The 17,189-nt window shown below is 44.3% G+C and overlaps 1 protein-coding gene across 11 annotated transcripts in view; it reads right to left on the bottom strand.

Annotated features, from left to right (window-relative positions):
• Positions 1-4,087: 4,087 nt before the first annotated feature.
• The window catches only part of MTHFD1 (methylenetetrahydrofolate dehydrogenase, cyclohydrolase and formyltetrahydrofolate synthetase 1), a 58,743-nt gene continuing 45,641 nt past the window's right edge, over positions 4,088-17,189 (bottom strand). For all 11 annotated transcript variants that reach the window (XM_067733478.1, XM_067733497.1, XM_067733507.1 and 8 more), the window contains 7 exons: positions 15,478-15,519; positions 12,963-13,063; positions 11,930-12,107; positions 9,504-9,611; positions 8,821-8,973; positions 5,620-5,713; positions 4,088-4,224 (listed from right to left, as the gene is read on the bottom strand). In XM_067733478.1, coding sequence (XP_067589579.1) covers positions 5,624-5,713; positions 8,821-8,973; positions 9,504-9,611; positions 11,930-12,107; positions 12,963-13,063; positions 15,478-15,519 — 672 coding nt within the window. In that variant the 3' untranslated portion in view covers positions 4,088-4,224; positions 5,620-5,623. The remainder of the gene's footprint in view (positions 4,225-5,619; positions 5,714-8,820; positions 8,974-9,503; positions 9,612-11,929; positions 12,108-12,962; positions 13,064-15,477; positions 15,520-17,189) is intronic.

The raw sequence follows: 17,189 nt of genomic DNA on the forward strand, positions 1-17,189 counted from the left end.
TCGGAAGGTCTTTCCGAGAGCAGTTCGCCCAGCCACGGGCGCTCCCAGCCTGGCGCGAATCCCTGGCGCGCGACCACATCGGGGGCCACCGAGAAAAGAGAGGGCTGGCAGATGGGGAGGGGACCAGGGTCATAAGCCTCCCATTTTCTCAGACGCAAAGTAGCAAAATCCAATTTTAAATTATGGTACTCCCATTATAAATCGCCCCACTGAATATTTAAGTCACAGCAGATACCACATTTTAAAAGTAGGATTCAAAACTGTGCAGTGAATCTCGTTTGGCGAGAAAATTACATGAACTGAGAGAGGAAAACCTCATTACACCCAAACCCACTCCTGGAAAAGTTTTGGGTATCAAAGGGTTCATTGCCAAATCCTCTCAGAGGCCCAAGACACAAACCCGTGTCTTCATAAGTATCTAGAAGGCAGGCAGAGATGATGCAACCTGTGTGCCATCGAGGTCAGAACACAGGAACCCAGCCCCATCCATCCTTTATACCTTATATATATTTCCAAGAATAAGTAGCTTACAAGTTATCCATGTTTCCCTTCAGGATATTCCTAGGTGGCTGCTTAACCTTGTTCCTCTCAAGCGGGGCATGGAGAATAGGAGACAGCTTTCCTCACGATTCCAGTCCTGATCAGAGCAAAGGGCACAGGCAATATCTACCCTCCTGCCTGACTAGGTAGGCTGTGTATTTTCACACATTTTGAGTCTTTAAACAAGTTCCTAGCCTTAGTGAAAAGCACCATAAGCATTTATTTGTACACATAATCCATTGTGTACAATGCATTTAACACTAATGAAAGGTGTTACAATGAGAGTGGGCTTAATGTTACCTACAACGGCATTCCTGGGAGCTCCAGAGGTGAGGTCCCGTGGGATGCACAATTCCTGCCTTCTCCTCTGGCCCCTCCCAGGCAGATGAAGAACCTATTATGATGAAGGGAAGAACTACTGAAAAGTAGTTGTACTTAACTCTTTTCTTCAATAGGATCATGATCTTTGAGAGTAAACCTCAGTTACCCATTTTTGGATGTTTTTCCAAGAATATATTTTACCTCTAAGTTTCTATAGCTTCCACTGAAACTTATTAAGCAAAGCACTATTAGGACACAACAGCAAAGCTGAATCTAAGCTGTCAAGATCTTAGAGACAAGAGCTGTAAAACAGGAAAATCCAGAAGCATCTAATTTATAGTAGTTATAATTAAGAATTCAATTTATCTTTGTTCATTCATTGAATACCAGGCTGTGAAGATGTTTTATATCCCCAGATGAGTTACTAACCCTGCTTACTGTCAGTTTTGAACTTTAAACAAGCCAAAAGAAATCCATGCCACTCATAACCAACTGAGATGCAATTACTTATTGAGATCCAAGTTTTCTCAAATCTAGCAGATCTGGGAGTTTGCAACAATTTCAGGCAAAAATAAGATGAGCTTATCTAGATGAAGACAGGGTAGAATAGCTGTCTTATTAGGAAGTAACTGGAAATGAAATCAGTGATAGGTTAAAAGCAATAAAGGCCATCTTAAGGACTTGTAAGATCTTATCCCAGTTGCTTTTCTTAAAAAAAAAAACCGACTACTGAAAGGGAACTGAAGAGTGGTTTGAGGTAAGAGGTGAACTGATTTTGTATTTGAAGGGCAGATTTCTGTAAGGTGTATTACATATAACTCATCTCCAACCTCCAACACACACACTCACAGAGTACAGAACTATAAATAAAATACTGCACTGTCGTTTTTCTTTAGAATACAACTAGAACCCGATGCCATATCTGAGTTAAAAAAAAATGTATCCAGTACCTCATACAGGAAAGAAACCTGTCATCCTTGAACTCACTTAAGTGACAGTTAGTAAGTTATTACCCATATCATTGTCTGCTACTCAATTAGTAGCTTTTCATTATATAATGAGAAACAGGCTCTAAATATATCTCCAATCTGATGAGAAATTATCCTACCTACAGCTTATCTTGTTAACATCACCAGATACAGCGTGCCAATAAAATCACTTGCTTATTTATCTGATCTCTACTGATCATACCGTTTCTCCCATCCTGGTCCCTATTCACCCACAGCCTGGGCCTGTAGCTACCAAACCAGGAAACAATGGTTAAGTGTCCATCAGAAGCACTGTTTAAATACTCCACAGCCATATGAAACAAGATGAATCCCAAACTGCTGATGGAGCAAGACCTCCAAGGTATATTGCCAAGTGGAAAGAGCAAATTGTACCATTTGAAATTTTACTGAAGGCATATTTTACTTCTAGGAAAATTCTTGCATTAGTCCATTCACTCCAAGCAATACCTGGTAAAGACAATTTGGCTTATTTATTGTATTAGGGCTGTTTTTTTGCCTTATAAACCTCCACTTACCCTCTCCCACCAACTGTGTTCACTACTTCTATCAATATTAAAGATTTAAACCCACACAGCAGGGACTTCCCTGGTGGTCCAGTGGTTAAGACTCCGGGCTTCCAATGCAGCGGGTGCAGTCGGGGAGCTAGGATCCCACATGCCGTGGGGTGCGACCAGAAAAATTTTTAAATTAAATAAATAAATAAACCCACATGGCTTTTGGTGATATGAGGAAGCCTGAATTCCTTAAGGTGATCTTTAAGTCACCACGTCTGACAATAGACTGCTTTCTTCCCCTGTTTACAAATTGAATTCCCAGAAAGTCCCATCCAGATGAGGTTTTATAGGACATTTTAAAAAACACTAGAAACAATGAACTCTGTGCAGACAGGGCCCAAATGATGCTTTTGAACAGGAAATGACATCACTGAGTGTGTACAATGTGCCAGGCAGTATACAAAGCATGGTGGAGCTGGGGCTCCGTGCTCATGACCCCTTTGCCATATGCCCTCCAAAGCACTGTCATCATTTCTTTAAACTGCAAAACCGACACTATTACAATCACACCTAGGGGATTAAAAATAATAAAACCAAGGACACCAGGAAAAACACTGCTCTGCCCATGCTAGCAGTCTTTTAGCACTGGCGCCGGTGGGGATGCAACATCTTCTGGAAGGATCCAATGCAGGAAGAAGAAGGGGAAAAGGGAGGAAAGATGGGAGAGGAAGAACAGAGTTAGAAGATAAAGAACAAGAAGAGAAGGGAAAACATGTGAGGGAAAAAACATCCTGTAGGGAGGGAGAGAGAGCTCAGGCACAGGGTAGAAGCTCAATAAATATGTGCTGAACCAACAGAGCAGAAAGAGCTACCCTACAGTTAATGCTGTATGACCATCCTTCCTGAGGACTTATTAAAAATAAATGGTGCTGGGCTTCCCTGGTGGCACAGTGGTTAAGAATCTGTCTGCCAATGCAGGGGATACAGGTTCGAGCCCTGGCCCGGGAAGCTTCCACATGCCGTGGAGCAACTAAGCCCATGTGCCACAACTACTGAGCCTGCGCTCTAGAGCCTGTGAGCCACAACTACTGAAGCCCGCTTGCCTAGAGCCCGTGCTCTGCAACAAGAGAAGGCATCGCAGTGAGAATCCTGTGCACGGCAATGAAGAGTAGCCCCTGCTCTCCGCCACTAGAGAAAGTCCGCACGCAGCAACGGAGACCCAATGCAGCCAAAAAAATATATAAATAAAATAAATTTAAAAAAAAATGGTGCTAAAGCTGTGACAGAAACGGGAATTCTAAGGAAATTCAGGACAAAAACCTGTGTAAGCAATACTTTCTCGGCGTAAAAAAAAAAGAACAATACAGAAAAGTATATGGCAAAAAGGCATGTCCTCTGGATTCTACTTCTCTCTCAGCCCTCTCAGGAGGTCTCCTGTCCTCCCAGAAACACACAAGCCATGCACCTTTCCCCCTTTAAACACAATGTATCATATAGTACACACTACAACTTGCTTCTTCAGTCCAAGGGGTCTCCCAGATCACACAGGACAGCAGAGCTAGGGCAGCAGTCTGTTAATGCTACAATTTATATTTGAACACCGAGATTGCAAAATTATTTACTTTTATTCTATGGATGCAGTAAAGTAATTAGGCATGTGCATGAATGATTTGTGTTGATTTATACACAATGGTGGGAATTAAGACTGAAGAAAGGCTTCTGGGAAAACTCCCACTACTTATTTTTCAGAAAATCTTCGGGGCCGGGACTGACTTCTCTCAACTTCCACACACTTCCCGATAGGAGGCCTGAATAAACACTGGCCAAACTTTCAAAGTTGCTTCTTGAAGATGGACAATCTGGAAGGAAAATGAAACAAGAAATAGTTTTCTCTAAGCGCTGAAACATCTCCTCTTCCCTTCCACACAGCACCATCACCCTCTCTCACTGTCAAAGTTGTCAACATTTACCTCCCTTCCCACTGCCAGCTCTTCTGGGGTCTGTCCATAGACTTGAAGACAATGGACAGCATTTACATTATGGCTGTGTGAATACTGTTCAAGGGCAGACCAAGCATGAGCCAGGATGACATTTCTGTGTGCTCCCCCAGCATCTAGCACATGGTCTCTCTGCTGTGTAAGCAGAGGTGCTTCTATGAGCAACCACCCTTACAGTTGCCCAGATGATGGCCACGGTTTGCTTCCACCTGGACCTTTACATTCTTAAACAATGTTAGAGCTTTTCTTTTGCATAATTACCCTTTTGACACCCTTGTCTTTCTAGCTCTCTCTACTCTTTCTCAATTCCTCCCTTCTCCTGTTCCATGTGGGATTTGTAACTCTGGGTCACCTGCAGTTGTCAGGATTCCCCTTCTTTACAGTCCAGACCAGGCTTTGGTTTCCTGAAAACCGTGTCTCCCTTTTCTTTGGTCTTCGCTGTGCTGGAGTACACTGCTAAATCCCTTCCTAGGAAGAGGCGTCGGGGTGCCAAACTGTGCGTGTCTGAAAACCTCTGGATAGATTTGGTGGGTGTAAACACAGGTGGAAAGTCATCTTTCCCCGTAGACCTGGAGGGCATTCCTCCACTGTCTAGGAGCCTTTTACTGCTGATAAGAAGACAGAGGTTCAGGCTAATTCTCAGTTTTTTTCATAGGCAAAAGCCATTTCTTCTTCTTTGGAGAGGATTTTTAGGATTTTCATCTTTGATGTTTCTGAAATTTCACCTGGATATGTCCAGGGGTGGCCCAATGAGTACTTGGTGGCCCAAGTACTCATTGTGATGAGTACTTGGGGGCCCTTCACTTAAGACCCAAGAACTCCGGGACTGGTCCTGCTTCCTTCTCTTTTCTACTTTCTGGGACATTTACTCACTCTTGTGTGCCAACTGTCTATTCAGAGTATGCAGACCTTCAGCTGCTCCTGCCCTCCAATGTGCTATCAGCTCCAAGCCCGGAGCCTCCTGGGGCTCCACAGAGGGGGTCTAACCTCCACTGGGGTCCCTCCTTAGTTCACTGGATGGCGCCTTTCCACCCTACGCTGCCAAACTGTGATGAACCCTGCTCTTTTTCCAAAAATGTTGAAATGTAAGTATTTCATTCATTGGTTACACTACTGCCCCCTCTCCTCTCACTGATGTCTGGAAAGAAATCTTTTGAAAGCACTGAATTTGCGCTTTCGTAGCTTTAGCTGGAGTCCTATAATTCATAAACATGCCTCATAAGGAAAAAAGCAGAACTTTCACCAGAAACAACTTACCTGTTTAGAACAGCCCATTCACCTGCTCAGTTTCAGGGTCCAAATCAATATCATAGAAACAGGGCCGGGTAGGGAGTCCAGGCATGGTGCTCATCTAGGAGATGCAAAATAGCATTACAAACAAACTTAATATGATTTTTTTTCACCTTCCCTTCAGCTAGAAAGCTCAAGGCACAAAGACAGAATATTATTTTATAGTTAACCATAAAATGGCACTCTTCATGTTACATATTAAAAACCAAGTCACTGATCCTGTTATGATCTCAGAGAGAAACCCTCGAGTCCTCCAGCAAACCAAACACCAGATTTCCTCATGGGCTCCCACACAGCCTGGTGCAATAAGAGGCTGAGGAGGTGCCTCCACCTTCGTCCCACAATGGCAGGTGCTGGGGGGGCTGAGGAGTCAGTTATTCACCCCCTTGGTCCTCACATCACAAAACCAAAAGGAGGTGCAGGGCTTGTCTGCTGTTTAATTTTGTTTTAATGAGTCTTGTGTAGATACCCATATTATTTTTGCTTCAGCAACACAACATTAGGAATCAGTATCCTTTAACTTGGGCCAAGACATTTCTGTACCTAATCTAGATGGTTTTACAATCACTGTTCTTACTGGTCCAATTTGGCCTTCTAAACCTGAACTTGCGATGCTCATGGATTTTATTTACACTTGCTTCTTTTTCTAAAGAGTTGGCTTTGACAAACATCTACTTAGATATAAATCTGTAAGGCTTGTAAGTGGAAAACTCAGTGTATTTTTAACCTGTAACAATGTCCTTTATAATGAATACATACATACAAGTTTCAAATCAGATCTAGACAGGAAAAGAGTTTAAGTGGAACTTCTACAACTTAACTATAAAAATGTCATAGAGGGCTTCCCTGGTGGCGCAGTGGTTGGGAGTCTGCCTGCCGATGCAGGGGACACGGGTTCGTGCCCCGGTCCGGGAAGATCCCACATGCCGCAGAGCGGCTAGGGCGGTGAGCCATGGTGGCTAAGCCAGCGCGTCTGGAGCCTGTGCTCCGCAATGGGAGAGGCCACAACAGTGAGAGGCCTGTGTACCGCAAAAAAAAAACCCAAAAGCTGGTTCTGACATCTGAGCGCCAATCAATACTTCCTAGAACCTACTACAGGTAGCTGTCATGGGTCTCTGTTCTCACATTCTGTAAGAGATAAGCAACTGCTGAGCGTGGGGACAAGGAGGAAAAAGGAAGGGACTGGTCCTCCGCCCTAGCCTAAGAGCCTGAAGATGACACTAAAGATGAAGGACAGGGCTTCCCTGGTGGCACAGTGGTTGAGAGTCTGCCTGCCAACGCAGGGGACACGGGTTCAAGCCCTGCTCTGGGAAGATCCCACATGCCGCGGAGCAACTAGGCCCGTGAGCCACAACTACTGAGCCTGTGCATCTGGAGCCTGTGCTCCGCAACAAGAGAGGCCGCGATAGTTAGAGGCCCGCATACCGCGATGAAGAGTGGCCCCCACTTGCTGCCAACTAGAGAAAGCCCTCGCACAGAAACGAAGACCCAACACAGCCAAAAATAAAAATAAATTAATTAATTAAATAAAAAAGATGAAGGACAGGTGCCCACTGATGTAGACACGCATGTGCACATGGGCAGAAAATTCTGAAGATAATCCCCAAAATAGCGATTAGTAGAATTATCAGTACTACTCTTTCCCAAAGAGGACTTTTTTCCCCTTAAACATTGGTCATGTTGATAATCAGAAAATGTTTTTAAAAGAAAAGAGTATGTGTACATACATATAGGAACTTAGATATAAAACTCCAAAAAGAAGCCACCACACCTTGAATTAGTACATAAAATGCTCTCAAGGCTTCTGAACCCTGTTCAGGCCCCAACGGCAATCAGAAACCTTGAAGAACAGTAATTGTTAAGGCGTCTAGATTATGTGCGGAAACGTCTTGGTCCAGGTGGGCTTCTAAGGTGAGAGTCTGTTCTGGATGAGAAAATCCCAGCCTGACACTTTCAGCTTTGCTTTCGTCTCTACAGCCACCCCTCTGCACCCACACATCAAAGTAGCAGCGACAATACTGCTCCTTCAGCTGCTAGGTGCTGATAATTTCTCCGGAAACAACACACGTTCTGCAATATTCGAGGTGCTGGGTAAATGGTTTAACATTCCTACTGAAAGGGAATTTCTACAAACCCCAGGCACTGATGTCTCGGAGCAGAGCGACGCACGCCTTGTGCCTCTGGAGGGAGGGGCTGAGGGGCACTGGTGCACACACCCTGTCTGACCACCACTGTGACGCGATGACGCTGCCCCACAGAGAGCTGACAAGAGCAGGGCTCACACCTTTAATAACCTGCCCAAGGCCAAAACCAGCAGGGGTGAAAGTGGATTCAGTTTTAATGTTCCGTACTTTCAACTATCATATCACCTCCTACTGCTTTCTTACTATACTGAAAGAAGCTCCAAAAGGAGGTCTATTGGTTTCCTTTACTTGTGTATTGGCTTAGTTTATTATTTCGATCCTGTACTGCAGTAAGAACAATCTGCAGATGTAGGACACTGGGCAGATCTGTGGGGGAACCTGGGCACAGGATCAATGCAGACCCTGGGACAAAGTTAGTCCAAACTGCAAGTATGTCCTTAAGCTTTCCTCTACCTCCCTATTAGCAATTTTCCTCCTTAAACATGCATGAAACCTGTAAGATGAGATTTGATAATCAAATCATCTCAAAGTGTAAATAAACCCCCTCCCCTTTCATATCTACAGGGTTCACTCACATTTTAAGGGGAAAATTCTTTACTCAAAAATGATGCATTCCCTGAATTTCAGGCATAAACTCCAGGCCTGTCGAGAAGACCTGGGAGGTGCAGAGCCTCAAAGGGGCTGGTTGGGAGGACCGAGTCAGTCTGTGAAAGGTGCCCAAAAAAGTCAGTTGTGATTATATATAAGCACCACCACAGCCTACGAATCAAGCCCATCCTGGATTCAGTCAAGGTCATATTGCCACTGGGAAACAGTATTATTATTCAGTACAAGCAGTCACAGCATCATCCTTGAACTGAGACCAAGATGGTCCATAGCAAGACGATTCATCGTAACGGGCCCGACTCCAGCTTTCTCCTCAGCAATGAACTCTGCTAATTCGGCATTTGCGTGATGGCTTCAGCAATCAATTTAAGAAGCACGGGTAAACAAGCAGCGCTCTCTGCTTGCAGCGCTCACTCACCGTTCCCACCAGGGGGTACAGAAAGCCAGCCCCAACGCTGGCGCGGATGTCGCGAATGGGGAGGACAAAGCCAGTGGGCACGCCTTTTTGCTCTGGGTTGTGAGACAAGGACAAGTGTGTCTTGGCCATGCAGATGGGCAGATTCCCAAAGCCCTGGGGAAAGACAGGAACAGAAGTGGGACAAATGAAAGGCTGGCAACGCAACGAAGAACATCCGGGCACCTTGCTGATATGGCTTCTGCAATTTATTTGAAACATCCAACTCCCTTTACATACATCTCTACGTCACTGCCCTCCTCCAGCTTAGGTATTACTGATTAGAAAAAAAAAAACCTTTGTTGGGTGAAGGAGGTAAGCACTCACGACCATATCCCACAAGTGAATATTTCACTTTCATTTATATAACCAGTTAAAAATGATAGCTTGGAGCAGACATGAAGGTACGACTAAAGGCTCTCAATAAAGACACCCCATATTTCCTCATGGCTTTCCCACACTCACATACCACCTCTAGGTAGATAAAGAACTTGGGACCAGACCACCTAATCCACGCTCAGTATTTAAGAGGGGAGAAGGCTGCCGCCCAGAGGAGGGAAGCAATGCCCGGTGGGCTGGAAGAATGCAGGGGTTCTGACCCCAAGGCCTGCTGGACAAAGAGCTGAAAGAACCAACCAAACATCTACCTGCTTTGTGTAGACTTCAGCTTTGTGCTGTGCTTCGGGGAGCAATTCAATGTCATCTGCCCCATAGATCTTCTGTGCAATGATCCTGATTTTATCCTCAACTGGGAGCTAACAGACAGGAAAGAGAGGGGAGACCATGACTAGACACCCATGAGGACACGAACCTTTACTTACAGCCATGTTCCAGGTCAGAGTCCCCAAAAGGGCCAGAGAAGTTTTTATACACATACACAAACAGGCTAATAGTTTGAGGTTTATTGGATTAGAACTTTTTTTTTACTACCAAGCCCCAGATTTTATATGTGGAAAATGTCCCACAGGTGTAAAATTACTGTGTGTGTGTGTATTTAAGACCTCACTATCATAAACAATACTGCTCACTACTCAAGAATAACTATTTCTTCATAAATAAAATGTAACGCTCCAATAACGAAGATCAGTCTCCTGTCAAAGCAGACCTGGGATACTGTTTATGAACTAAGGCAACTGATATCCATTCACAGAACCCCTGGTGTGTACAGGAGAGGCAGATGCTATCTTTAATACAACATACCGATCGTTAATTGCTGCTACTTAGAAATTGTTATAAAAACAAGATCATCTACATATATATATATTTCTTTAGATCATCTACATATTTAAACAACCTAGTGACTTACACAACCAACATGCAATGGGTGTGGTGGGAAAGGATATGCTTTCCATGGCACCTGTGCAAACAGTGCAGCAGAGGGAGGCCAGTGGTCCAACCAGTGACCTCTAGGTCTAACAAAGAAGCCCAGGGCTGCTTCCTCCAGGGCAAAGCTTTCGGAAGTGGGGCCTGGCCTCTTAAATGCTCCTGCAGCCTAGCTCAAGGCACTAGGATTCAGAGCAAACAGCACAGGGAGAAACTACCCAAAGGAAATGGGAAGGACAGCTATTCACAGGTAACCTGGGTGAGCAAATCACTGAAATCAGGCAATATCAGACTCTATGCTCCCTAGCAACTAAGGCTAAGAGAACACTGAGTTTTGTTTGGTGAAAGAAATAATTATCTTAAATAATGAAAATAAACATTTTCAACTAAACAGTGATCATTTATGAAGGGGCTTTGTATAATGGATATAAATAAATATAATTGTCTATTCAATTACAGCTTTATAAAGATCCAATAGGAACTACTTTCATATGCCTCTTATAATTGGAGCTCTATAAATGCCAAGGCATATTCAGAACTTCTGAAGCAAAAGTACTTCCGTTGAGGAGTGATTTAAGACCAACAGATGCTTAAGACAAAAAGTGGCAGCCTCCTGTTTGTCAGAACAGAGAAAAGTTCCAAGTAGAAATGGGTCATAAAGTCCTCATTACCCCACTTCTTCCAGGCTTCCTGCTCGCCTTCAAGGACTGGGTTTCCTAATTCAGGTACTGTGGATGCGGCTTAGAAAGGGTGCCTATAAATGCTTTGTATTTGTGTGCAAACTTGTGTTTAGGGCATTTCCTAAAAAGATGGTTGGTTGAACAGGTTCTCAAACCAGTCTATAAAACTAAAGCTCAACAGGAAAATGTCCATGTCAATAGGAGAATGTTAATTAATTGTAACTAAGATATAAGAGTATTATACCTGCAAGGGGCAAAGAAAACGAGATTGTTAAAATTCAAGAGCAATAGGGTTTCTTCCGTCTACCTTTTTATGGCTATTTTTGAAAGTTTATGATTATCTTCTAAAAACCAAGCCAAAAAGCAGCCTAGATAATACAAGCAGAACTAGCTTCAACATCCATCCCATGTTCCTAACAGTTTCCAGTTATTGTGGGCATACTACTTAATGTCTAATCACATCCTGAAATACACAGAGAACTGAAAACAAAATACAACCCTATAATAACAACATTTTTGTGAACTGTCTTTACTGCATCCCAGAATAAGCAGTGCTTCTGCCTGAGCCAGATGTACCATAATTTACTCAGTGATGGAAAGAATGCTGAAGCCTGCCAAGGTGCTTTGGTTTTGCACCTGGGTGCTTCTCTGAACTTGAGGCAGCGCCCGTACCAGGAAGTACACTTCGGACCACACTGCTTTCCCCTATATTGGGGAAAATGTTTCTGAGTTTGATGTAGCCCCTTGCCAATTTGCCATGACTCTTGCTTCTATATGTAACCCTCTCTCTCCTGCCAGCAAAGGGACTGTACTGTGAGTCTTTTCAAAGTTAGGATGTGAGCCAACCTCCTGGGGTGTTCTTGCCTGGACGCCCTCCTCTGCCCGTAAGCAGCAACGTGTGTTGATAAGAAATCTGTCTGGAGTTGAAAGTCCAGGCTGTGGTCGTGTAACTCACCTACATGGGAATCAAACCCACAGGCTGAAGCTGCTAAACACAGGCTCTAAGCAGAAGCAGCCACACAGAAACTGCACTGTGCTTTTTGTTTTTTTGCATACAGCAGGTAACCCACCTTGAGGTCATAGAGGAGCTGGAAGCTGCTGGGTGCCTGAGCTGCCCTCTGGACGGCCTGAGCCAGCACCAGGGCGCCCTTGCCCCCTTCTGCCCAGTGAGTGCACTTCACAGCATCAAAAGCCCCATGTTCTTTGGCAAGGCGGGTGATGAGGTCCAGCTCGGCCTCCGTATCTGTCCTGTAAAGGCAACGCTTCATGTTAAAGCATTGACGATGGCTGGAGAGGACAGAATCTGTCATATTTTTGCCATTAAAACCCATGTGAATTACCCACTGATAAACAGACACTAATCAAGTAATACTGCCTGGGTTTGAACCCTGGCTCCACAATTTACTAGCTGGGTGACTTTCAGCCAGTTACTTAAACTTTATGTGCCTTGGTGTCCACATGGGTAAAATGGGCATAATCATAGCACTTATTTCATTGGGATGTTATGAGGCTTAGATGGTAAATACATGCAAAGTACTTATAACATTCTAGGCACATCATAAGGAATCGATAAATACTAGCTTTTCAAAAATTTTACTTCCTATTTTGCTGTGATTAGACCATCAGAACAAAACCAAAACCAGCATTACAATAACTAAACAACCCACACAAGTTCTCTTACAGGAACACTTCCAGCTCAATACGTTTAACAAATTGTCAAGACAACATCCTACCAGGCCTGGTGAACTAATGGAACTGTGTAGGGCTATGACCTTCTCTTAGCACAAAAGGCCTTTAAAGACCAAAAGGAACAGTTAACTTCTGGCCTGTGTGTTACCCACTTCACCTGGTGGAGAAGGGCACCCACAGGAGCCAAATCTGACTCTGGACCCTCAGCAAGTGAGGTGATGAGTCCCCTGTGACATATGCGGTGCCTGTCATATGGCAGGCTCTCATCAACAGCTCCCAAAGCACAGGCTTAATAACCAATAGCAGTAACTGAAGAAGAGAACAAAGCTAAAAGCTGGGCTGAACAATCAGCACCAGGAGATGTTTGCTGGCCGTTTTCCACAGTCCCCCTCGACTCTTACACTTTATACTTACTTGAAGGCGTTCACGGCCACTACCACTGGAACTCCAAACATCCTGGCATTTTCAATTTGTTTCTTCAAGTTACTGAAGCCTTTTTCAACCAGCTCCAGGTTCTGCAGAAACAACAGTGGAAGGTCTGTGAGGTCAGAGAGCAGAACTGAAAACAGTTGCAGGTTCTTCTTAAAAGAGAAACTGTCTCCTTGACCCAGAAGCCACTCACTGTCAGGACAAGCCAATAGAGACATGCTGGAGCCTGCAGCCCTAGGGTGAGCTGTGCTCCTGTCCTGGCTGCCCTGAAAGGGTGAGATTTGCTGGTGCATCTGCCCTCATCGTGCTGTACCTTAATAGCTTATTTGCTGTTTGAACGGAATCAGCTGCCTTTAAATAAATTATATTTACGACCCCTGTTTTATAGATTGTATGTACTTATATGGTACAGCAGTACAAACCGACTCTGTTCAGCATGGCACAGACCCTGCCATCAGAAGACAGGGCCTAGCATACATAGTGTGTGGCATTTGTCAGAAAACATGGAGTCGTCAGTGATGCTTTCACGGGTTTAAATGAACTCAACCATAAACCTTTTTTTTTTTAAATTAATTTTTATTGGTATATAGTTGCTTTACAATGTTGTGTTAGAACCATAAACCTTCTTGTGTCAGAAATGAGATAAATACCATTTTTAAGAACCAAATACTATGAAATTTAAAGGAAAGTAATTAAGGAAACACATTTTAAAATATTTTAAAATATGCTTCCTGGAGCACTGCTTGCAGCATGGGAAAACTGCAAACAACACAAAGCTCCTTCAGTAGGGGACTGAGCCAGTGAATCACGATATACACACTCGATAAATATGTATCAGGTACATGTTATGAAAAGTGCGAATATCTGTATTAGCATGGAACCTCTCAAAGATGTACTGAAATGGCAAAACTATGAAGAGATTAATTAATCCCATTTTTGGACAAATACAAAAATACACGTGCATATTCATGGAATTTTTTTAAATGTTGAGAGATACGCACCAACTGTTAACTGGGGACTCAAATCATATATATATTATATTCTTGTATTATTTAATTTTTTTTACCAAGGGTATATTATTATATAAGCTTAAAATACATTAAGTATTTTAAAAATGAAAATATCATAGTCTTATATAAAAATAAGTACACTAGATCGTGAGTAAAACCTAGCAGTAATAGTGCTTGGTTTGTGGATTTCATAAAACAGCAGAAAAAAGGTAAGATATAGAAAACAACTGAGATCATTATAAACATGATTTATGCTTTTTTCCCCCTTTAATAATTGAAAACTGAGATTAGAATTTAGTTGACATTCTAAAGAGCACAGCTAATTCCTTACCTCTAGTCACATGAAAACCAATTAATACATAAGATTGATTGAGAACAGTTTTAAATAAGTAGAATTTCTTAAACGAAGACACCAGCTGGGCCAGTGAGGGGCAGTTGCTCTAATTAGATGCAGGAAAGGCTGCGGGGTGGCAGGAGGGCCAGAACTGTGAATTCCCCTCCTACGCATGAATCAGACAAATGACCATAAAAGGCAAATCATAACTCAGAAGACAGGCAAACTGAAGGCACCAGCAATTCTTTGCTAGCTGCTTTTGAATTACTTCATTTGGGGGCTGAAAAGTGACCCTGTACTGCCTGACAATTTAAAAGCTTCCAAAAAAGGCAGAAAAACTTGAATCAACAGTGATAGCAGCCGAGCTTACCATCTCATTCGGGGGCCTAATCTCTCACATGATAACCCCAAACTGGTGCTAGAGATGTTTCTTCGATGGTTAATGATATAAATATGAAAAGGTTTGAGCTCACAATTCCTTGAGCCCCTGCTTAATGCCATAAACCAAATCAGTTTATGAAAACTGCCTAGAAAAATAACCAGGATGCTGACCCTATCCTGGCCCCTTAATATGGATTTAACTCTGCAGAGGAAAAAGCATTTCAAAAAAGGCCTCTACTTGCTTCTGATATGAACGGCATTTGAGAATCAACGAGCTAATGCAGGGAAGACAAGGAAACTTCCATGAGATTAGTGCAGGCTTTCTCAACCTCAGCACTACTGACATTTTGGGCTGAATATTTCTTTATAGTGGAGAGTGTCCTATGCACTGTAGCATCCCTGGCCTCTGCCCACTGAATGCCAGTAGCACTCCCCACCTCAAGTTGCAACAATCAAAAATGTCTCTAGACATTGCAAAATGTGCTGGGGTGAGGGTTGGGATGGGGGGTGTTGCTCCTGGTTGAGAACCAACCACTGGTCTAGGGGAGCGGTTTTACTGACATCCTATGCGGGCAATTGCTTTATGAGGCATTTCTTCCCTGTTTCATTTAGTACAGTTCTTTAGCACACTGCAGGCCTGTTAGCACACCCTGCTCCCAAGAGCAACCCTGGGTCATAGCGACAGCCCAGTCATTTCTAAATGGGCCAGGTTGGGAAATGCTGATTCAGAACGTGGTGCTTTCTAGGCCAAGTAATTAGAAGTGACTGAAGTTACCTCCTCTATGTAAGCCTTGGGCAGAGGAAGTCCAGCAGTAACCTGGAAGGAAAAGAAGCAAAGTCAGAGGCATTTTCTACTTCAATTAGAGTTTGGCTTCAAACAGTGCTTTGCCATGTGTTAAAGGCCAGAAGCTGCATGCTTGTGGGATACACAGCAGTAGAAGGTTGTTTTCTGCCCTAAGGATTTAGAGCTATGACCAAAACTATGGGACAGAACAAAAATGACTGCTTTGGGGCTTCCCTGGTGGCGCAGTGGTTGAGAGTCCGCCTGCCGATGCAGGGGACACGGGTTCGTGCCCCGGTCTGGGAGGATCCCACATGCTGCGGAGCGGCTGGGCGCGTGAGCCATGGCCTCTGAGCCTGCGCGTCCGGAGCCTGTGCTCCGCAAAGGGAGAGGCCACAACAGTGAGAGGCCCGCGTACAGCAGGAAAAAAAAAAAAAAAAAAAAAAAAAAAAAAAAAAATGACTGCTTTGAGCAGAGTGGGAGACCTTCGTGGCCTGAATTGAAGAGGTGAGAAGGGATGAATCTATGAAGGCAGGTGAGGGAAGGGATGTGTCCTTGGCAGGGGCAATAACCCCAGCGAGTGAAGCACACAGCAGTGGGGGTGGAGGTAAAGCTCAGTGTAGAGAACAAGGCAGCTGTGAGCCCTGCAAAAGCCACCCTGAGACATCTGCCGTGAAGTCAGATGCCCTGCGACGGGTCCGTGAGCTGGTCCATGGAGCCAGCCCACTCCCTTGTGGGGCTGAATGGGGCACGTGAGCAACAGGAACAACAGGGAAACAACACACAAGGATTTTCTTCCCCTGTGGGTGCTCACTGTTCCAGAGGTACCTGGTGGGTCAGCCCTGCTGCATCCACAGGGAAGTGCAACAGGGGTGAAGGCGCCAGTTCCAGGGACCCCACTGGGCAATGGACAGTGATTAAGAAGCCTTCAGCTTGCTCTGCTCCCTTTCCTCAGAGACACCATGGTGCTCCAACTCCAAAGGGGCCTCGGAGAGGCGGGGCACGAAGCAGGGACCTGAGCCCACGGTCCGGGCCACACGTGGCTCCAGCAGGTAACAGGAGCAGCAGGCGAGGGTCCTGGCAGAGCTGTGCGCAAAGCTCTCCTCTCAGTGCTGCCAGCTTACGCGCCCACAGTGTTTTCCAGACATGAGATCAGGAGAGGAGGTGCAAAGGCGTGAGGGTGAGTGAGGGGGTGCAAGAGAGAGAAATGTTGGTTATGATCAGGAAGGAAAAGGGAGTCCGTCCTGCACGCCTAGCAGAAAGGGGCATCCTGGGTTAGGAGCGCCTCGGGGACGAGTACGACTGCAGAGGTGTGCTGGGGTTGTGAGAGCAGTGGCTCTCCCCTTAGTGGGGACCTAATCCTTTCATGGGGTCCAAGAGTTCAAGACTATTTCCATAATTCTAAGACATTATGGCTCTTTTCACTCTCATTATTTCCTGAGTATACAATGGACTTTTCCAAAGATTACGTAACATGTGATATCACAACAGATCAAATGCCAAAGATGAGACTCCATCAGTCTTCGATTAAGCGAGATACTGAAGAGATCTGAAAAACGTACAATGCCTAAATGTTGTTTTGGAAAATATAGTCACTTTTCACTTAAAAAAATGTTATTTATGTTAATATTTATGTCAGTATTTAATTTCTAATATAGTAAATATCACCAGACATAACTCACCTGAACAAAGAGCTCTTTTAGGCC

The sequence above is a fragment of the Pseudorca crassidens genome, chromosome 1 (assembly GCF_039906515.1).
Source record: "Pseudorca crassidens isolate mPseCra1 chromosome 1, mPseCra1.hap1, whole genome shotgun sequence".
Classification (NCBI taxonomy): domain Eukaryota; kingdom Metazoa; phylum Chordata; class Mammalia; order Artiodactyla; family Delphinidae; genus Pseudorca; species Pseudorca crassidens.